Source organism: Schistocerca nitens, chromosome 9 (genome assembly GCF_023898315.1).
Source record: "Schistocerca nitens isolate TAMUIC-IGC-003100 chromosome 9, iqSchNite1.1, whole genome shotgun sequence".
Lineage (NCBI taxonomy): Eukaryota > Metazoa > Arthropoda > Insecta > Orthoptera > Acrididae > Schistocerca > Schistocerca nitens.
This window is the reverse complement of record NC_064622.1, coordinates 499,958,110-499,978,231: the sequence shown is the minus strand read 5'-3', so window position 1 is coordinate 499,978,231 and position 20,122 is coordinate 499,958,110. Positions and strand designations below refer to the sequence as shown.

Sequence of the window (20,122 nt, the reverse complement as noted above, 5' to 3'; positions counted from 1 at the left end):
GTTGATATGAATAAGAATTTTGAGGCCAAATGAAAATGGACTTTACCAGATTATTTATCAATTTATCATAGTACAGTATACAACACACTATGGCAGGAGTATGCGCACAGGAACCACTGCTTAGTACTGAACCTCCAGATGTGTCTACGTTTAGCCAGTTAATATCGACACAATAAATAATAATTTAAGTGAAAACTATCAATTTCCTGAGAGCATGGTCTTACGACAGAAGTAGATCGGAAGGCACCCCATCAGCGGCTGGGGACTATGGCGCGCAGCCTGTACCTCGTACTTACACTCGTGATGTTTCGTAGTCCTTCGTACATTTTCGGTAGGCTAAGCATTATTCATTTATTTAGAAAGATGAATGACCAAGTTGGTTAACGCTCGGCAGGTGGAGTCGCCGGATGGGTCCGCTTTAATGCCAGCTCGTGGCGGGGGGGGCGTCGAACGCGTGTGCTGAGGCGCGCAGCTCGATGCTGACATCTGCCGCGCCTCCGTCAAGTGCCGGCGGACACAATGTGTGCCTTGTTCCACTGTGCTCTCTCTGCTCCCCGCCGTCTGCTGTAGTGGGGCGTGAGCGGGGCTCGTGTCTGCCGTCCACGCCGCCTCGCGACTGCAGTGTGTGCAGGGGAGGGGTCTCAGCGGCAGGGCCAAGTCGCCACACGCGTATACGCTCGCGCTATAAAACCTTGTGAGTGTTTTTTGTCATCACGAATTACGCTCACCAGGGAAATATTAGTCACCCTCCTAAAAGCGGACACTGGGCCCCTGGAGCGCCGTAGACTGTAGCGGTGATAGCAGGAGGTCACGTGACACTGAGCCGCTGACGTGAGTTGTGGCAGTGACGTGGTGCGTACTGGATGTGCCAGTAAGTTGTAAGGAACCAGTGCAGTAACGTAGCAGAGAAAGGGGCGTGAGCTTTTGACCGTACCACGAATGACGGTGCTCGACTTATTGATGTGCCAACGTGGACTGTCCAGCGTATCTACACGAGGAGCGACGTACTATTCACCGTGATGTTAAATCGCGTAAGAATGTTGGCCGTGGAAACCTCATAACTGACAGGCACCAGACGACGACTGTAGCGCCGTACCAGTGGCAACCGCGTCCAAAATTCGTAACTATTCGTTGCTGTCAGTGAACGCATATGTCGTTTACCTGACAAAAGTACTGTTGTACACAGCAGCAGAGACAGTTGCACATCTTCAGTGGGCCGAAGAACACACGAACTGAAAAATAGCTGGCTGGCGGCGCGTAGCGTGGTCCGACAAGTAACTGTTTTGCCTATTTCCTACTAACGCGGTGTGTGCAGGCAGCAACGGCCCAATGAGGCGTTCAACCTACGGTGCGTGGGAGATACAGATCAGGGCGGAAGTGGTTTTGTGATGTATTTGCAGTGTTTTTCACACAGTGACTCGGGCCCAATCATTCAGGGTACTGTGAAGATGAGCCACGACGTTTGCTGCAACATTCTCGGTGACAAGCGTCGTCCTTTGCTGTACATATTCGTCGTAAGTATCCTGTGGACAACCTTCTTCCAAAGTGGCGGCAGTCGTGTAAAGATGTGCATTCGTTGCTGGTGTGACGAACTCCCAGACACCCTATTGCATTGCACCAAAACTCAACCAGTCTTAATGGCATAACTCTTGCAGTTTGGCAGCTCCGCAAGATCCAGTCATCAGTGACTGATTTCAGCTGCTGAACAAAATTGTGGATCTCTTCCTTGCCGAACTGAACCCGTTATCAAGGCTGGAGGTGATGTTGGACGGGGTGGGAACGACTAACCCCACGTCTGGTGTGCTTACATTAGTCTCGCTATCCACAGTCCCTTCCACCGGGTTAAACATTACCGCACCTCGATATCCTCGAACCTGCGCGGGGACGCCCGACGCTTCCGCCTCCTAGCGCAGCCCTTAGCGCAGTCGCGGCTCGACGCTTGCTCACTGCCGCAGAGCCGATGAAACAGGCTTTGATAAAACTACCAGCGTCAACTGTCGTCTACAGCTTTAGCCAGATCTACAAATAGCAACAACCAAACTAAGCAAAACTGAAAACGCTCAGTAGCACTATAGAAGCCGGCCGCGGTGGCCGTGCGGTTCTAGGCGCTTCAGTCCGGAACCGCGCGACTGCTACGGTCGCAGGTTCGAATCCTGCCTCGGGCACGGATGTGTGTGATGTCCTTAGGTTAGTTAGGTTTAAATAGTTCTGAGTTCTAGGGGACTGATGACCTCAGATGTTAAGATCCATAGTGCTCAAAGCCGTTTGAACCATTTCAGCGTAAGATACCTCGAATCACAGAGGGGCATGCGTTGCCGTGCTGCTGAACGTAACAAATAAAAGACCTTATTTACTGACGAACGACAGAGTAGTGGATGACAAACTAAAGGACTGTCGGATAATACAACAATGTCATTACATATTATCTTTGTGCTTATTATATGCAAACTGAAGCGCCAAAGAAACCGGCATAGGCATGCGCATTCACAGATACGTAAACAGGCAGAATACGGCGCTGCGGTCGGAATCGCCTGTATATGACAAGTGGCTGGCGCAGTTGTTAAAACGGTTCCTGCTGCCGCCATGGCAGGTTATCAAAATGTAAGTGAGTTTGAACGTGGTCTTGTAGTCGGCGGACGAGCGATATGACACGGCGCCTCCGAGGTAGCGATGAAGTGGGATTTCCCCGTACGATTATGGCGCAGACCCCACAAGGTCATGGACCCAAGTTGTCAACATTGCGGTGTGCAAGTTGGTGGTGGCTCGTTGATGGTGTGGGCTGCGTTTCTGTGTCCTCAGGTGCCAACCGATCATTGATTGGAAATGGTTATGTTCTGCTACTTGGAGAGCATTTGCAGCCATTCTTGGGGGACATCGTGTTCCCAAACAACGATGGAGTTTTAATGGATGACAATGCGCCATGTAATCGGGATACGGGTGTCCGAGATGGGTTGGAAGAACCTTCTGGACAATTCGATCGAATGATTTGGCCACCCATAATGCCCGACATTAATACCATCGAACATTTATGGGATGTAATCGAGAGGTCAGCTCGTGCACCGGCAACAGATTCGGCATTACGGGCGACTATAGAGGTAGCACGGCTCAATATTTGTGCTGCAGGGAGCTTCTTCCATCGATGTGTTGAGTCCATGACTCGTCGAGCTGTTGCACTACGCCCCCCAAAAGGACTTTCGACGCGATATTACTAGGCGTCGCGCGGCTTTTTGTTTAAATGGCTCTGAGCACCAAGGGACTTAACTTCTGAGGTCATCAGTCCCGTAGAACTCAGAACTACTTAAACCTAACTAACACTCACATCCATGCCCGAGGCAGGATTCGAACCTGCGACCGTAGCGGTCACACGGTTCCAGACTGTAGCGCCTAGAACCGCTCGGCCACTATGGCCAGCGCGCGGCTTTTGTCACCTCAGTGTATACAACGAGGAGTACTGTGGATGCTACAATTACTTGTCGTACTCTGTCTTTCTCTGTTTCTGTTCTTATGAGCAAGGTGGAAGTGATACTGCTAAGACACTGGACACGTACATCGCTTTAGTCAGTGTCTAGGCGGTTGGTTTGAAGGGAGGGACGAGTTCTTTGATTCGATTCTAATGGCTTCGTCGTGGCGGGACGTTAAACCTTGATCCCCCTTTCTTTCTCAGTCTGTATTACTGTGTCCCCTCCACCTGTCTCTCTCTCTGTCTCCCCTCCACATTTTCAGTAGCGATCCCCCTGGAAAGTGTAAGTGCTCCAGAAGAGTAGGCTCCTCCGAGCAGAGCTGTCTTCGTTCGCCCCCTCCCCCTTCTTGCTGCGAGATGCGGGCCCGCCGATCGGCCGGCGCCTCTGCTGCCTGGCCCGCTAAGCTCCTTACGGCCCCCGGCGGGCCCCAAGTGGCGGCCCCCCGCGCCTCTGAGCTCCTGCCACCGCGGCGGCGCCTCTTAGCCGCGCCCTCGTGCACGGCTGTGCTCTCGTGGTCGGTTTCCGCCGGAGTGCTCCCGCGGGAGTCTGCCTAGATGCTGCGCTGCTCGATCGCCGGCGGCCATACAGGGGCAGACAGCCGGAAAATAAGCGCCACGTCTGCTCGGCCGTGTTCGGGTCGCCTCGGGTCGCTTCGCTTCGCCGCGCCGCCTCGCCGCTGGATTCTCCCTGGCGCGCGTCGACCACGCTCTGTCGTGTGCAGGCAGTCTCGGACGACCGTTAAACACTGCGCGAGATACCTCGCGGGACAGCAGGTGTCAGCTGGCATCCCTTCCGCGGAGTGGGGCCGGAACACCAGCAACTTCGTGGCCTAGGAAATCACCCGATTCATCAAACTGAACATATCCTCTTCCTTTTAAGAAGTACGTTCTAGTGACCGGTACAAAACACACGGCATTCCGGTTTTCAAGAACGGTCGTTGAACAGATATTGATCCCTCTAACTCTGACGTCACCCATTTGTCGCATTTTGAGACGTATCTCATTATCGGGTATTATGACATTGCTGGAGACCGGAGATCAGCAGAAGGCTGATTTAGTTAATGCTCGTAAATGTACAGATTAGGAAGGAAACCTCGTACTGTAAGTTTACCAAATGACATGTCTGGGTGTGGTCTTTAGTTCTGATAAATGCAGACACTTTACATGACCAACGCTGTATGAACACTTTTTCCATTATTGTATTTTCTCCTTCCTGTTTACTCGTCACCTGTTCCCTAACTTCGTCATTAATACACTACTGGCCATTAAAATTGCTACACCAAGAAGAAATTCAGATGATAAACGGGTATTCATTGCACGAATATATAATACTAGAACTGACATGCGATTACATTTTCACGCAATTTGGGTGCATAGATCCTGAGAAATCAGTACACAGAACAACCACCTCTGGTCGTAATAACGGCCTTGATACGCCTGGGCATTGACTCAAACAGAGCTTGGATGGCGTGTACAGGTACAGCTGCCCATGCGGCTTCAACACGATACCACAGTTCATCAAGAGTACTTACAGGCGTATTGTGACGAGCCATTTGCTCGGCCACCATTGACCAGACGTTTTCAATTGGTGAGAGATCTGGAGAATGTGTTGGCCAGGGCAGCAGTCGAACATTTTCTGTATCCAGAAAGGCCCGTACAGGACCTGCAACATGCGGTCGTACATTATCCTGCTGAAATGTAGGGTTTCGCAGGGATCGAATGAAGGGTAGATCCACGGGTCGTAATACATCTGAAATGTAACGTCCACTGTTCAAAGTGCCGTCAATGCGAACAACAGGTGACCGAGACGTGTAACCCATGGCACCCCATACCATCACGCCGGGTGATACGCCAGTATGGCGATGACGAATACACGCTTCTAACGAGCATTCACCGCGATGTCGCCAAACACGGATGCGACCATTATGATGCTGTAAACAGAACCTGGATTCATCCGAAAAAATGACGTTTTGGCATTCGTGCACCCAGGTTCGTCGTCGAGTACACCATCGCAGGCGCTCCTGTCTGTGATGCGGCGTCAAGGGTAACCGCAGCCATGGTCTCCGAGCTGATAGTCCATGCTGCTGCAAACTTCGTCGAACTGTTCGTGGTTGTTGTCTTGCAAACGTCCCCATGTGTTGACTCAGGGATCGAGACGTGGCTGCACGATCCGTTACAGCAATGCGGATAAGGTGCCTGTCATCTCCACTGCTAGTGATACGAGGCCGTTGGGATCCAGCACGGCCTTCCGTATTACCCTCTTGAACCCACCGATTCCGTATTCTCCTAACAGTAATTTGATCTCGAACGACGCGAGCAGCAATGTCGCGATACGATAAACCGCGTTCGCGATAGGTTACAGTCTCACCTTTATCAAAGTCGGAAAGGTGATGGTACGCATTTCTCCTCGTTACACGAGGCATCACAACAACGTTTCACCAGGCAACGCCGGTCAATTGCTGTTTGTGTATGAGAAATCGGTTGGAAACTTTCTTCAAGTCAGCACGTTGTAGGTGTCGCCACCGGCGGCAACCTTGTGTGAATGCTCTGAAAAGCTAATCATTTGCATATCACAGCATCTTCTTCCTGTCGTTTAAATTTCGCGTCTGTAACACTTCATCTCCGTGGTGTAGCAATTTTAATGGCCAGTAGTGTATTTAGTCTCCTAACGGCTTACCGTTTGTTTACTATTTTCGTCTTGCTATTCTTAACCCTCAGGCCTGCTGTCTCACTTGCTGTCTTTGGTTCCTCCGTCCTTTGATGAAGTTTTGCTGGATCCGAAGCAAACAAAGTAAATGCCGTCCGCGAATCGTAGACGGTTCAGGCATGATATCTACGTCTGTTCATTCTCCGTCCCAGTCTAGTGTCAAGGCTGTAAAAAGTAAATTTCGTGAATTCCTTCCTCAATTTTTCACTGTCGTTACATGGTCTAATAGAAGCAGTAGCCTTGCTGTTTATCCTCTCCAACAAAGTAGTGTGGGTAGGGTATGTTCCCTGATTCCAATGTGCTGCTAGCAAACATGTTTTACTGAGACAGAGTCAAACGGTCATTGATGTCCATGCGAGTAAACCCCATGCAATCTGGATTTTGGTAATAGCTACTTCTTTCTAGAACAGTCTGCAAGTAGCCCAGTGTACTATGGACCTATAGCAGTTCTTCATGTCTTCTTCCCTCCTCCTTTGCTTGTGAATTTGAGCATTATTATAACATTATTGTCATTATCTGCTATCACCCTCGTACTCACGTTCTGTGAATAATGCGGTTTTGCTTTCACCATAATTTTTATTGTTGTTCCATCTTTTTCAGATTTTTTTTTTGCTCTTTACATGCACAAAATTGCTATCTGTTCTTTTTCTGGCAGTATAATTTCTCACAGTATACCTGCTGTAATTCTGACTCTGAGGTAAGCTCGATGTTTTGCTAAAGTTGCCAGTTTTCATGCCCGTATATCTCAGACTGAAAATGTAATTTCTTGGGGGATTTTTCACAGTTTCATACCTTCGACAGAGTGCCGTATGGACTTGCTAACCACGTGTTTCTTCGTTTTCCAGGTGCGGGACTTGGTGGAGCGGTGTTCGTGTCCCGTACAGTTCCCAATGATACGCGTCTCTGAAGGAAAGTACCGCATTGGTGACACCAAGGTGCTAATCTTCGTCAGGGTGAGTACCACACACACAGGAGATTCATACCTGTAGCGCACAGACTCGGTAATTCTGTCAGAAACGAGAAACGACGTCTAGTATTAGCTAAATGAAAAGGAAGTGTCTTGCAAGTTATAAGTTGAACACCAACAAAAACAAAACGAGGGTAATGGAATGTAGTCGACGTAAATGAGACGATGCACGGGAAATTAAATTAGAAAACACATTAGAGACACTAAATGGTGTTTGCTATCTGGGTAGTAGAATATCAGACAACAGCAGGAATAACGAGGTTACAGTATGCAGACTGACAATAACAAGGAAAGCTTATCTCAAAAAGAGAAGATTTTTAGCATAGTATACAAATGTACCTGTTAGGATGACTCTTCTCAAAAAAATTTTCTGGAGTGTGTCGTAATAGCAAAGCAATCAGCAGTAAGATTACTGTTTTGAACGCCATAGTCCTATTGGAACTGGTCTGCCGTTACGTTTCTCCGACCTGTGAACTGACTTGCCCGGGGACCTATAGTCCTACGTGGATTCCCAACCACGGTACATCTCGTCACTTTTCGCATCAACAGACACTGCCAGAGGTGAAGGAACTGGTACGTGACAAGTAAAGAAATATGACGGGTCACTGGGGATCGAACCCGATATCTTTGGATTTGTAGTCTATCACTTTACCGCCTTTTTCTCATATACCGTTTAATGATATTCTGTGCCATGAAAATGACAAAGGAGGAAGTTCACGGGCAGGATTTGAATTCGTACTGCCAGCGTGGTATCCGCAAACTTTTCTTTCTACAAGTAGATCGGGGGAAAGGGGTTGGGGACAGAGTGATGGACGGCGTGCTTTGAAGTCTGGCTTCCACTGAGCCACCAAGGCGTAATATAGAAGTGAAATACGGACGAAGCCAACAGAATGCTTGGAAATTGCGTGTTACGGCAGACTGTGGAAGATTCGATGGTTCGACTGAACTAAGGAGGAAAGAGCTTTGTCGAACAACGTGACTAAGAGAAGTGCTAGGTTGACAACATGCATCCTGATTCATCAAGTAGTAGTTACTTTAGTAATGGAGGGAAGTGCAAGGGTGTAAAAATTGTTGAAGGAGACCAAGGCTTAAATGCAGGCAGTAGATTCAAACAGATGTAGCTTGCAGTGGGTGTTGAGAAATGAAGAGACCTGCGCAGGATGGACTAGCGAGGAAAGCTTCACCAATCCAGAGACGGACTGAAGGCAACAACGCAGCATTAGGCAGAGAATGCGCGCTGTTGAGGGTATCACACGCCTCTGCATGTGCCCACATGACAGAGGAGTGACTCACAAAAGGAAGATGAAAGCTCGACATTTGCAGTGTATCCTCGCTATGCGACCCAAGTATTGCTTTTCAAATGTCAGGGACGCTGCATGACCCGTTCAGTTGCCGAGGTAAGAAATCTCTTTAGTTACTAAAGGGAAGAAATAGGGAACTCTGTTTCGAATATCGTTGAACCGGACACAGTTCCAGTGAGTCTTGTAAGTCTGATAGAGAGAAAATGCCAAAACAATTTTCTGCTTCACCTTTCCTCAGACATATACAGCGTAGGGCAGCAGTCAGCGAGTCTGAGAGTTTAACGAAGTGGTAGCGGATTCCATTATTGCTGCCTTCACTATCAGTACAGAACAGAAGGGATGGAAGATTAGCATTTAATGCCACCTCGGTTCATTAGAGACGAAACAGAAGCTGGGATTACGGAGGGATAGTGAAGGAAATTGACGGTGCCCTTCCAAAGGAACCTTCCTGATATTCGCCTGGAGCGATTTAGGGAAATCGCGGAAAACCTTATTCAGGATGCCCGAACGCAGATTTGAACCGACGTACTCTCGAATGTGCCTCCAGTGTGAAAATTACTGCACTGTCTCCCTCGGCAGTACAGCAATGCTGCTGGGTATGTGTATAAAGTTCATTCAGAGTTCACTAAGATAGTACGCAGTGCAGGTGGGACACAACTGCAGATCTTGTGACCCTCCGACACCGCTTAATCTACATCTACATCATACTCTGCAAGCCACCTAATGGTGTGTGGCGGAGGGTACTTTTTGTACCACTAACTAAGCCGTCCAGCCCTGTTCCATTCGCGAATAGCGCGTTGGAAGAACGATTGTCGGTAAGCCTCTGTATTTGCTCTAATTCTCCAATTTTCTTCTCATTACGCGAGACGTATGTAGGGGGAAGTAATATGCTGTCCGACTCTTCCCGGAAAGTGCTCTCTCTCAAAATTTCCTTTTTTTTAATACTATTTAACATTTTTTTAGGATTCTGTGCCTGTCAGTAATAACGGAATCCTTACGGGATCACTTTGTTGTCTGCCCGACTATCAAATCCCTTTTTCTTAAGGACGGGTAGAGGCAACAAGTTGAAATTTATGCCGCATACTGAGGGCTACGAGCCCTTGGCAGCGTGAAAAAGAAAAAAACAAAAAATGCTTTTAAGTCAGCACAGTGAAAAGATACTGTCCATAACTGCGGAAGTGTTGGCGGTGCAGGATTTTCCGCACGAATTGTTCGATGTTCCATAAATGTTCGAGGGGATTCATGTTGGGCGACCTGGATGCCTAAATCATACTCTCGAATTGTCCACAAACCAGTCGGGAGCAACGGTGGCCCGGTATCATGCAGTATTGTCGCCTGTAAGAATTCCATCGTTCTTCGGGTACGTGAAGTGCATGAATGGTCTTCCAGTAGCCGAACATAACCGTGATCGGTACACTTTTGAACACATTATGGGAGTGACAGTGATCTATAAGTTACAAATATTTACTATTAAAAACAGTCTTGATCACAATTTATTTAGTACGGTGATCGGTTTCGACCACTACTGTGGTCATCTTCAGACCAATGAGTAAGAACCTCCTTCTGCTAGAGAATGACTACTAGTAGCGATTATGTAGTAGTGATGTTAAGTCCCATAGTGCTCAGAGCCATTTGAACCATTTTTGAACCTGAGTACAAACGACGACTCTGCCAATACTGCCCTTTTATACTATGTGTACGCGATACAACCGCCATCTGTATATGTACATGTCGCTATCCCATGACTTTGGTCACTCCAGTGTGTGTCAGATATTTCAATACTCGCAAACTCAGTTATCAAAACCTATAGGGCACTTCCCATTGACCTAGAACCATGAATTACGACAAGAGGCAAGGTTTCACAGTACAAGTAAATGAAATAATACGAAAATGGATTATTTGTATTGTATCACTCTTTTATTCCGTTTGGTGTTCGTCTGTCAGTAGCTCCGTTGAGATCCGTTCTCTCGAGGAACGGGCAGAAATATCAAATTGAAATTTATGTAAAAAATTTTTGGTTACCCTTGATAGTGTAAATAATTTCGGCCTGTAAGTCAACGCAGTCACAAGTTACGGTGATTAATGTCACATATTTTGATACTCGCAAAACTGTCGCACCGAAACCTGTGGATGAACTATGTATATAATGGGGTTCTGTTCAGCGTTGAAGCCCTTTTCTGGGCTGGAATCTCGGTCGGCCGACGGCATTTTCAGATTGCGTTTTTACCTATCCTTCACTTCTGAACGATATAAGGATTCTCCCAGAAACGACATATTGTTGGGAATCCACATCAACTATAGGTCCTCTTCCGTCAGCTCGATAACTATGGTAGGTTAAGGATATGCAGGTCGCCGAAGCGGATTCCAATAGAAAGACTTGCATCAGCCCGTTCAGCCACATGAAGTTATTATTATTATCATCTGCATAGTATACATAGTTCGGCTTTTACGGTATCCTCAGCGCGCGAGCCGTAGTCGCACTTGTTCCTCTTTTTTTAAATTTAAATGCACCTTTTATTACTGCCGTACTTTTCTTAGTTGCGACCATAGAGTGATAAAAAAAATTGAGAAAAAATTTAAAAATTCGCAACTGCCCCTGAGAAAATTTGTGATTCGAATGCTGCCGTGAAGAGACATGGATGGGGGTGGGGGGGAGGGAGGGGTACATTGGGAAGCCATTAAGCGCCGTGCTGTGCCAACACTACGCGATAAAATCAGCGCTTGCGGTTAATTAAATAGCTTTGGCAGCGCGTAAATAACGCCCCATGCAAATGAGTGCCGACCCAGCGCGTAATGGCGGCAGCGCGCGCGCCAGGCGCAGCGGTTTCGGGCCGGTACGACAGGTCGGGACACGAGGTCACACCGAGCCTGAGGCGTGGCAGTGGCGGCAGCCGTCCGTCCGCCTCTCGCTCCGTAGCTGCAGCGTCTTCCCACACATGGCGCTGCACTACACAGTGTGCGTTTCCCCACTTCTGGCGCCTTACACGATTTTCCATCGGGTAATATTGCCTGTAACGGGGTATTAAGTTGCAAGCCAAGTGCTCTTCCCGCAAAAAGCACCGCGTATAATGTGAACATAAAACGTGTTACTAACAACCTCCTAGCAGCTTCGGGGCAAAGAGGCACTTTATTGAAACGCACCGCGAGGTATCATTTTCCTCGTTCCTGGACACAAGAAATTGGCGTGGCCAGTACTGATAGCTTCACGCCACGATGTCTGAGAAAGTGCAGACTTTCTTTTCGAATTCGACTGTTGAAATATTGTCGTGAAATCGGCGAGTAATAGCTTAATCTTGATGCCCAGGCCGGTAGATTATATGTGGAAACAACACGTCACATCGCATCAGGGGCAAGACCGTTACTGGATTAGTGAGCTAAGAAAATTAAGCCGTCGATAGAAATGTGGAGATATTTGAAATGCGATGTCACCTGCTGCAAATGGGTGCTGATCGAAGTGATGGTTTCAATATAATGACGTCACACAGGGCCTCTAGCATCTGTAGTCCGAGATTCGAGTTCTCTTCGAGCACAACACGTCGTAGCGACGTTTAATTAACTTCGCTTGTGGTCCCAGAAACGGATGTATGATGAAAGGAGCGTGCTTTTGGTTTTTTAAAAGACTACACGTATAATGCCTCTATTCAAGAACCAGTTGATGATGATGAATTTTCTGGCTCAAATGGCTCTGAGCAATATAGGACTTAACATCTGAGGTCATAAGCCCCCTTGAACTCAGAACTACTTAAACCTGACTAACCTAAGGACATCACACACATCCATGCCCGAGGCAGGATTCGAACCTGCGACCGTAGCGGTCGTGCGGTTCCAGACTGAAGCGCCTAGAACCGCTCGGCCACACCAGCCGGCGTATGAACTTCCTCATATACGTCAATTGCGATGTTTCTTCTACTAAACGATTTCATATTTATGAGTATGATGAAAAAACGAAATCAGTAATGTTTTGTGCGAAGGATTACTTAGATGTCTTTAAGCGAGCATGGAGCAGTAATGACGTTGTGAATGTTGTATTAGGACTCATTTCGTTAAACATTTCTTGAATCTTATTCTTCTTCCAGGGAATACATACGTTCTGTTTATACTGATACTTTGGACAAGTTACATGGGAGCGGATGGAGATAGGAGTTACGTAGTATAAAAAAAATTCGAAGAAGAAAAATTTTTTCTCTCATAAAAGTGGCAATTTATTCTAATGAAGCACGGAATACCACCGACATACATTTTAAAACAAGTTCAAGATGTAGGGTATTTATGGCACAAAAAGGACACCTGATTTAACATTGGATTCCGTTTTGTGACACTTATTCATTAAATGTAGAGTGCCCTAATAAATATCAAAATTGGATGCAGCGGAAACATTGAATCTATTGGAAGTCCGAACAGCCTCGTGTTCGTGACAAAGGATGGTACGAGGACCATATACTTCACGCGCACACATCGAACGAGAACAGGTAGCATCTACGTCTAGAACTTAGTTAGCACTCAAGTAAAAACGTTCAGAGGGGAAAAAATGTTAAAAATGGGAAAACAGGGGACGAAAGAAAATTCTCCAAACATATAGGTAAATATTGAGTGCGTAATTCTGCGTTCTACAATGTGCATGAGAGCACTGAATAGGAGCCATCAAACCAAGGAGACGTAGCGTGGTTTGCTATCGCAGAGAGTGACTAAGTAAAGATATGTCATCTGTTTCTCTAAAACCGCAAGTTATCCAAATATGAGAAAAGATACCGTCAGTGGGCGAGGCATAATATTGCTAAAGGCACTTGCAATCAACACCTGACCCTTTCATGATTAGTTCTGTTCCACTTGGTCAACACGTGGAGATATGACGAACAAAAATTAGAATATTGCATACAGTGGCTACCCGGTCAAAAGAATGATTTTATAAGTCTGGTTGAAAAGCAAGAATAAATGTTTGTATCGTAAACAACTCGCCTTACTTCTTGATATAGTTTTCGTCGAAAGATGGATGCACTCTTGGTCCAGTGATCCTATAGCTTTTTCATCCCATCGGAGAAATAGGTTCTGTCAGACTCAGCAAAACACTCGATGACTGCAACTATGATTTCTTCATTTCATGACCATTTCTATCCAGTAACCCAAAGTTTCAAGTTCGTGGACAGTAGGAAGTCACTTGGGGCCAAGTCTGGTGAATAGGGTGGATGAAGAACCAATTTTAAGCGCAATTCATGCACTTTCGCCATTGTTGTCCTGACGTGCGGGATAGTGCATTATCCTGGTGCGTTCCAACGCAGCCAACACAAGTTTCAAACGGTCCAACAATAAAGCATAAGAGGATCGAGTTATTGTTCTCCTTTTTCCAAGTAATCTATGAGGACTATTCCTTCGGAATTCCAAAAAACAGTGGCCATCACCTTACCAGCTGACAAAATGGTCTTTGCCTTCAAAAAAATGGTTCAAATGGCTCCAAGCACTATGGGACTTAACATCTGAGGTTATCAGCCCCTAGACTTAGAACTACTTAAACCTAACTAACCTAAGGAGAAGACACACATCCATGCTTTGCCTTCTTCGGCGCACTTTCAGCAGCCTTAGTCCATTGTTTTGACTACCGCGTAAACTCTAGTGTTTAGTGACGGACCCAGCTTTCATCAATAGTCACAAGTCAGCGCAAAAAAAATCTCGATTAAGTATCGCCAGACATTGTGTTGTCCCCGACGCATTTTTCGGTGACTGCCACCAATCGCGGCACCCACCTCGCACCAGCTTGTTTATAGCCAATGCTCCGTGCAGGATATTATGCACTCGCTTAGTTAAGATACTCAAAGTGTCAGCAATCTCACAAACTTTTATTTGGTGGTCTTGCCTTACCATATCGTGGATTTTATCAATGGTTTCCTTTGTGGTGACGTTAATTGGACGGCCGGAGCTCGTTTCGTCTTTAGTACATGCCCGGACGACGTTTAAATTCATTAATTCAGAAGTAAACAGTCTTCAGTTACGTTTTGATATGGGCGGCTGTCCATCCCTGCAGATGAAAACATTAAGTAACAACACAGAACTCGGTTTTGTCCATTTTCAATTGCAGATGATACACTGGTCGGTTCAGACGGCTGTCAACAATGAACTGTACGCTGTACATTATACGATCTGTGGAATAATAAAGCTTACCAACCTGAAGGAAACAAAAATATTCTCTTCTTTCATAGAAATTTCCAAACATATCAGAACACCCTCATACAGTAAATTCAGTCACTATTTATAAAATATCAAACGGTTTTTTGAAGGAATAAACAGCAATCAAAGGAAAAGATAGGCAGCTCATGAGAACCTAGCACTTCAGACAAATTCCATACAGGGTAGTAGGTACGGTAGGAACAAAAAACACACCAGCTCAAATTACATTCAGTAGAGAAGCCAAATAAATGGATACAGAAAGAGCGATCGCGAGCGTCTGCTCCAATACAACGCGGCTGAAACAAATAGATTAAGCATTATTACTGGTGAAGTGTTCCATTCGAACACCTTGATCCGAGACGTAATAGATCCGCGTGACGAATACAAAGTCTCCGAAAGAGTGGGGGAAAAGCGGGCAGAACGCACCGTTCCCACCTCAGGCTACGGGAGTGGAGATACACCGTTAAAGGCAATAGAGGCAAACGCACTATCGTACGTGTCTGACGTTACCCTTTCTACTGTGCTCGCTGCTGTTCCCTTCCAGCAGATTAAGTTGGCAATGCTCATCCACTATGCTGCTAACTATGGTTGCCTGTGGGATGTTTTAAAATGTATTCACTCTCAAATACAGTCATTCATGTTGATTCACGGGGAAAAAGAGAGAAACTGATAGTCTTAATAAATGGATGGCTCGTTCTTTCTCCAGAGGTTTATTATTATCATGGCTGAGTGATGTGTGTTGTGGACTAGCTACTGTGTGCAAACTAGGTGTAAATAAAACGTGAGTGACCCGTTTTAACTACAACGGGGAAGTCCTACACTGAAACAAAAAATGCTGTTGGCGCCAGCAGAATTCTTTCAAGGCAACAACACGGCCGCCCTTGTCGTGAGTACTCACTGTAAATTGCTTCCTGAGTCGCAGAAGCTGGTGTTTGATTTCTCGTCGCTGCTAATGTCTGCCGAGTACCGCCAGGCGCCGCAGTTTTAGGGGAGCCTGCTCTAGGCCATTAACTCTGTCCGCACCGCAGCGCGTAATTTAAATAATTACACAACGGGTCTCGCGAGTTCTGAAAGAGGCGGCTCGGAAGGATGGCGTGGGGTGCTGGAAGGGAAAGGGTGGGGGTGGGGGTGGGGGGAGTGGTGCCAGCCGCCTCAAGCGCCTGAGCTCAGCTGCGCCGCAGGGATTGTGTGGCCTGCAGTCGGGAAGAAGGAAAACCCTCTCCCACTCGCATTATGACTACGAAGTCTTTCTCGACGGAGTCCTTGCATAAAAAGTTCTCGGTTTACTTGCCGCGTCAAATTTGGATAAAATCCCGAGCTTTCGATGACTACCTCCGTCATCTTCGTCAAGGGTGAAACTGACCGCTGACGAAGATGACGGAGGTAGTCATCCAAAGCTCGGGATTTTATCCAAATTTGACGCAGCAAGTAAACCGAGAACTTTTTATGCTCCCACTCGCATTACTTCCGCTCGCCCTGTTTCTCAGCGCTTACTGTTCGTGTTCATAAGAAACGTTTTTTTTCTTTCCTTCCGAATAGCTGTCATACGAAATCGCACCTTAGACCATACATCCAGGTGTAGACCCAGTGTGTCTATCACGCAGACAGGTTGGCTGCGGACCCTCAACTGCCCTCCTTGTACCCAACAGTCGGTTATCAGTCGCACTGAGGCACAACCAGCTTTCATCAACCAGTCTGCCCTCCACTGAAGTCGTAAATGACGGTGGCTTCGGGTCAGTGTAATGCAAGCTGCAAGTCGTGTGCCTAGGAGCCGATTTGTAACAGTTTGTTGCTTCACTTTGGTGCCAACTGCTGCTCAGATTGCTACTGCGATGGCTGAACGCTATGGTCTTCCCTCTCGGCAGTCCCACGCGGTCGTCCGGAGCCGGTCTTCTTGCGTGCGTACATCAGGGCGCGATTTGTGCTTTTACCAGTGGGGGGGATGTCTTAGGGGGTTAGTATAATTACATATGTTACTAGCTAGGACCGCGGCGTTGCCCATGGTTAAACAGTTATTTATAAATAGATGTTAATGCCGAAACTCACTAAGCACGCGTATGCACTATCAGAAAAGCCATCCCTTGTTATATCTTTAAAAGTTCATTATAGGTAAAGCTTATTTACAAAATCATCTACATACAGGTATACGACGGGAATTCAAAAAGTAAAGGCACATTTGTGAAAAGCTGTACTTATTCTGATGATAGAAAACTGAAACATGCGTTATTTTTCTACGTAACCTCCCTGGACTTAATGTAGTTTTCCCGACGTTTTACGAGTTTTTTTTTTATTTCATCAGAAAATACGTTTTTCGGTTGCATCTGTAACCAATTTTGTACCGCAGCAATGACGTCTTCATCACTTTCAAATCTTCCGTTAAGGGTCCAAACATGTGAAAATCACTTGGAGCCAGGTCTGTACTGTATGGCGGATGTTCCAGCACCTCGAATCTCAACTTCTTTCTGCGACGGCTGTCCGTTTAGCAGAATGTGGGCGAGCGTTATCTTGCTGCAGGATGACACCTCTTCAGTTTTCCACGACGTTTGGATCTGATTGCAGGTTTTAGTTTCGTAAGCAACACATCACATCCACCATACACTACATACCTGGCTCTAAAGCCTCGTTTACGCTGGAGCGACGTCTTGCAACATTGTGGCATGCTACGGAAATGTGGCGTGCGTCGCCTTGCAGCATGCTACAAAAGGCAACATCTTGCGGCGTATGTTGCATGCGGCAGGTTAATTTATACCAAAGCAACAGAATTTGTGCCACACGTATGTCGGTCTTGCAGTATAAATGATGATAAAGTATCGCAGCGGCAGCCTACTTGGTACTTGCACATGCAGCTAACAACGGAAATGAAAACCAAAGGAAATCATGCCATTTTGTCATAATTACAAAACCTTTGATATTTTGGTCTCCTGTGGTTGAAAGAGTGGGAACCTTAGTTAGACTGGTCTCCTTTGATGGAAGGAGTAGGCACCTGCTGTTATGTATCGCTAACGACGGCGAACTGCTGCTGCACCACCCACGTCCCGCCTGAGGGGGGCAGGAATCCACACCCCATTCGCCGATAACTGCCAGACACGGTGCACACTGGGAAGGTTGATAGTCAACAGCAGGTGCGCACTCCATCCACCAATGTAAACCAATTTTAATAAAGCTCCTCCCACCACAGGAGACTAATATCAACGGTTTGAAGTCGTGAGGAAATGGCATACTCACTAAAGGAGTCATGAGAAAATGTGGTGGACCGTCGACAACAATCAGTAGACTCATGCCGAAACAGCGCTTTTGTTCAGTGATATATATATTTTACGTCGATAGGGTGTCACCTATTTCCCGACTTCAATATTTTTGAGCGCTCACTCTCCAATATGGTTTGAATGTCTACGAAATAAGTCCGTACAAAATTTTGTCACGATCGATACTCTGTAACCCGTGCTAACTTGGGCGCGAATGTTGGCAGACTTCGCGGTGACATAACCTCAGCTTTTGAGCATGTGTGTGCAGTGCAGTCTCTTGTTTATTCGTTGACGATGGTGGCGAACGTATTTTACAGTCGCTACCCAAGATGTTACATCAATTGCGAAGTGCCAAGGAACGTGTCTTTTTAGTAAGAGATAAACAGCAAATCATTCCACACACGTTACCGTAAAATAGAAAAGTGCTGGGAGTTTTATTTTATAACATACGGGAGGTAAAGGAAACCGTTTGTAAAAGTGCTTATCTTGTGGCTCGCGAGTGCATATGTTTTGGGAGAAAGCAAGAAATCGGACAATAACTATTCAACATTGTTCATAAGAAGTTTACAACTTGCATTCGGAGTGGAGAAAATTTTCAAAAATCGCAGAAAACTGTCAAAATATGTCTAAGCGCCATGAAGAGAAGTTGATAATTTGGGCAATTTTTCTGCTATCGCACATGCCAATGATCAGTAAACATTCAAACTGGAAGAAAACGGGATGGTTTTACCTCGACAGAAAGATCCGGGGCGTAAAGACTATCTTGCTGATAAAGAAGGAAGAGCAAGAAAGAGAAAACCAGAAGAAGAGTAAAGGCAAGAGAAGCAGAAGTGCACAGTATCTACTCCTACATATTCTACTGCACACCTCATTCGTCATCTGAAGATTTACATAAGAAATTTTCAAGTTGAGATGAAATTGACGTTGGTGATGCTGAGATTTTGGAACGTACGTCTGAGAGTAGTTTGTTGGAGAACGCTGCAAGGCGAGGAAACAAATATTTCATTAGTGAAGAATTAGCGGCCGGCGTGGCTAGGTGCCAGCTGAGTGTACGAGGTTTTGTGTGTATATTTTTAATGAGAGAGCGGACGCGCTTGTTCACAATACTGAAGAGCTCCGTATTAATAAATCATCTCTTCGTAGAATCAGACAGAAGAAAATAGGAGAACGATCTGAAACAATAAAATCGTCCTCGAGGAATGATGAGGAATGATCTCTCTGCAGTTCACTGGGATAGTGAACTGTTGCCAGCACTGAATGTTAGGGATCCTAAAGAAGGGTTGTTACATTCGGAGACAGTGAACAGGTCGTTAAAAAAAAAGCGGATGCTGTTTGGAATGCATTAATATATTAGGGTACTGGCGACATTGCTCAAAATCTCTGTAGCGGTAGGGCTGCCTCAACCATTGGCCCTCTTAATGGGGCATGAATCTCATGTGAGCATAAAGAAGACAGGAAGTTATTGTATTTCCCATGCCTTCATAAAATATTTAAACTTATTTTAAAAATGTATTTGAATTTGAAGTACCATGGTGTAAAAAGTAGTCCTGATATAACCAGTTTTTCATCATCTGAGTGAAGGAAACTGGAAGAGCGTTATGTTCAAGAACATGGTAGACTGTACCGGAAGTGCAAGAAAGAGTAAACGTTCACTAGAATACCCAGCGTATTCTTAAAGGCAAGTGGTATTTAATTTTGATATTATGCAGTTCTCAATAACTTTTACACTGACTAAAAACTACAAAATCTAAAATTTCCAATATTAAAATTTGTTGCTTTAGTCGGCATGGGTTCACGTCATCCTCTTGAGAAGAAACTTTTGCAGAGTAAATCTAACCAAACAGAAAACATTTAATGGGTGAACGTAAAAATTTTTCGAAAGCAATGTCGAGGCTAAATAAAGGTCACCCTATTGTCGGGTCACCATAAGCAGAAAACTTTTTCCACGTTAACTGATTCTGTTCACGGAATTCCGCGGAGTGTTCTACTTGATGCCACTTCGACGACTTGTCCGTTAGTAAAGATAAGAAGAAATGTTGATCACAACACAAACGCCCAGTCCCCGAGCGAAGAAACTCTCCGACATGGCTAGGAATCTGGAAGCAATTGCATTAAATCACTAAACCGCGAGGCGTGGAATTATATGCCGAGAGAGTTACACTGGCGTCGATTCACTATTCCAGTTACATGTTGGACACGATATTTGGTATCGCAAAGAGGACAAAAACTTCTGTCGATACCTCAGTAACAATATCTGATACTTGCTGTCGAAACATTTTTTTT

General features: G+C 46.0%; 1 protein-coding gene across 1 annotated transcript in view; it reads left to right on the top strand.

Moving 5' to 3' along the window:
- The window catches only part of LOC126204373 (GAS2-like protein pickled eggs), an 832,631-nt gene that overhangs the window by 729,813 nt on the left and 82,696 nt on the right, over nt 1-20,122 (top strand). Inside the window, exon 5 of the mRNA XM_049938746.1 lies at nt 7,013-7,120. Within this exon, the coding sequence (XP_049794703.1) occupies nt 7,013-7,120 (108 nt within the window). The remainder of the gene's footprint in view (nt 1-7,012; nt 7,121-20,122) is intronic.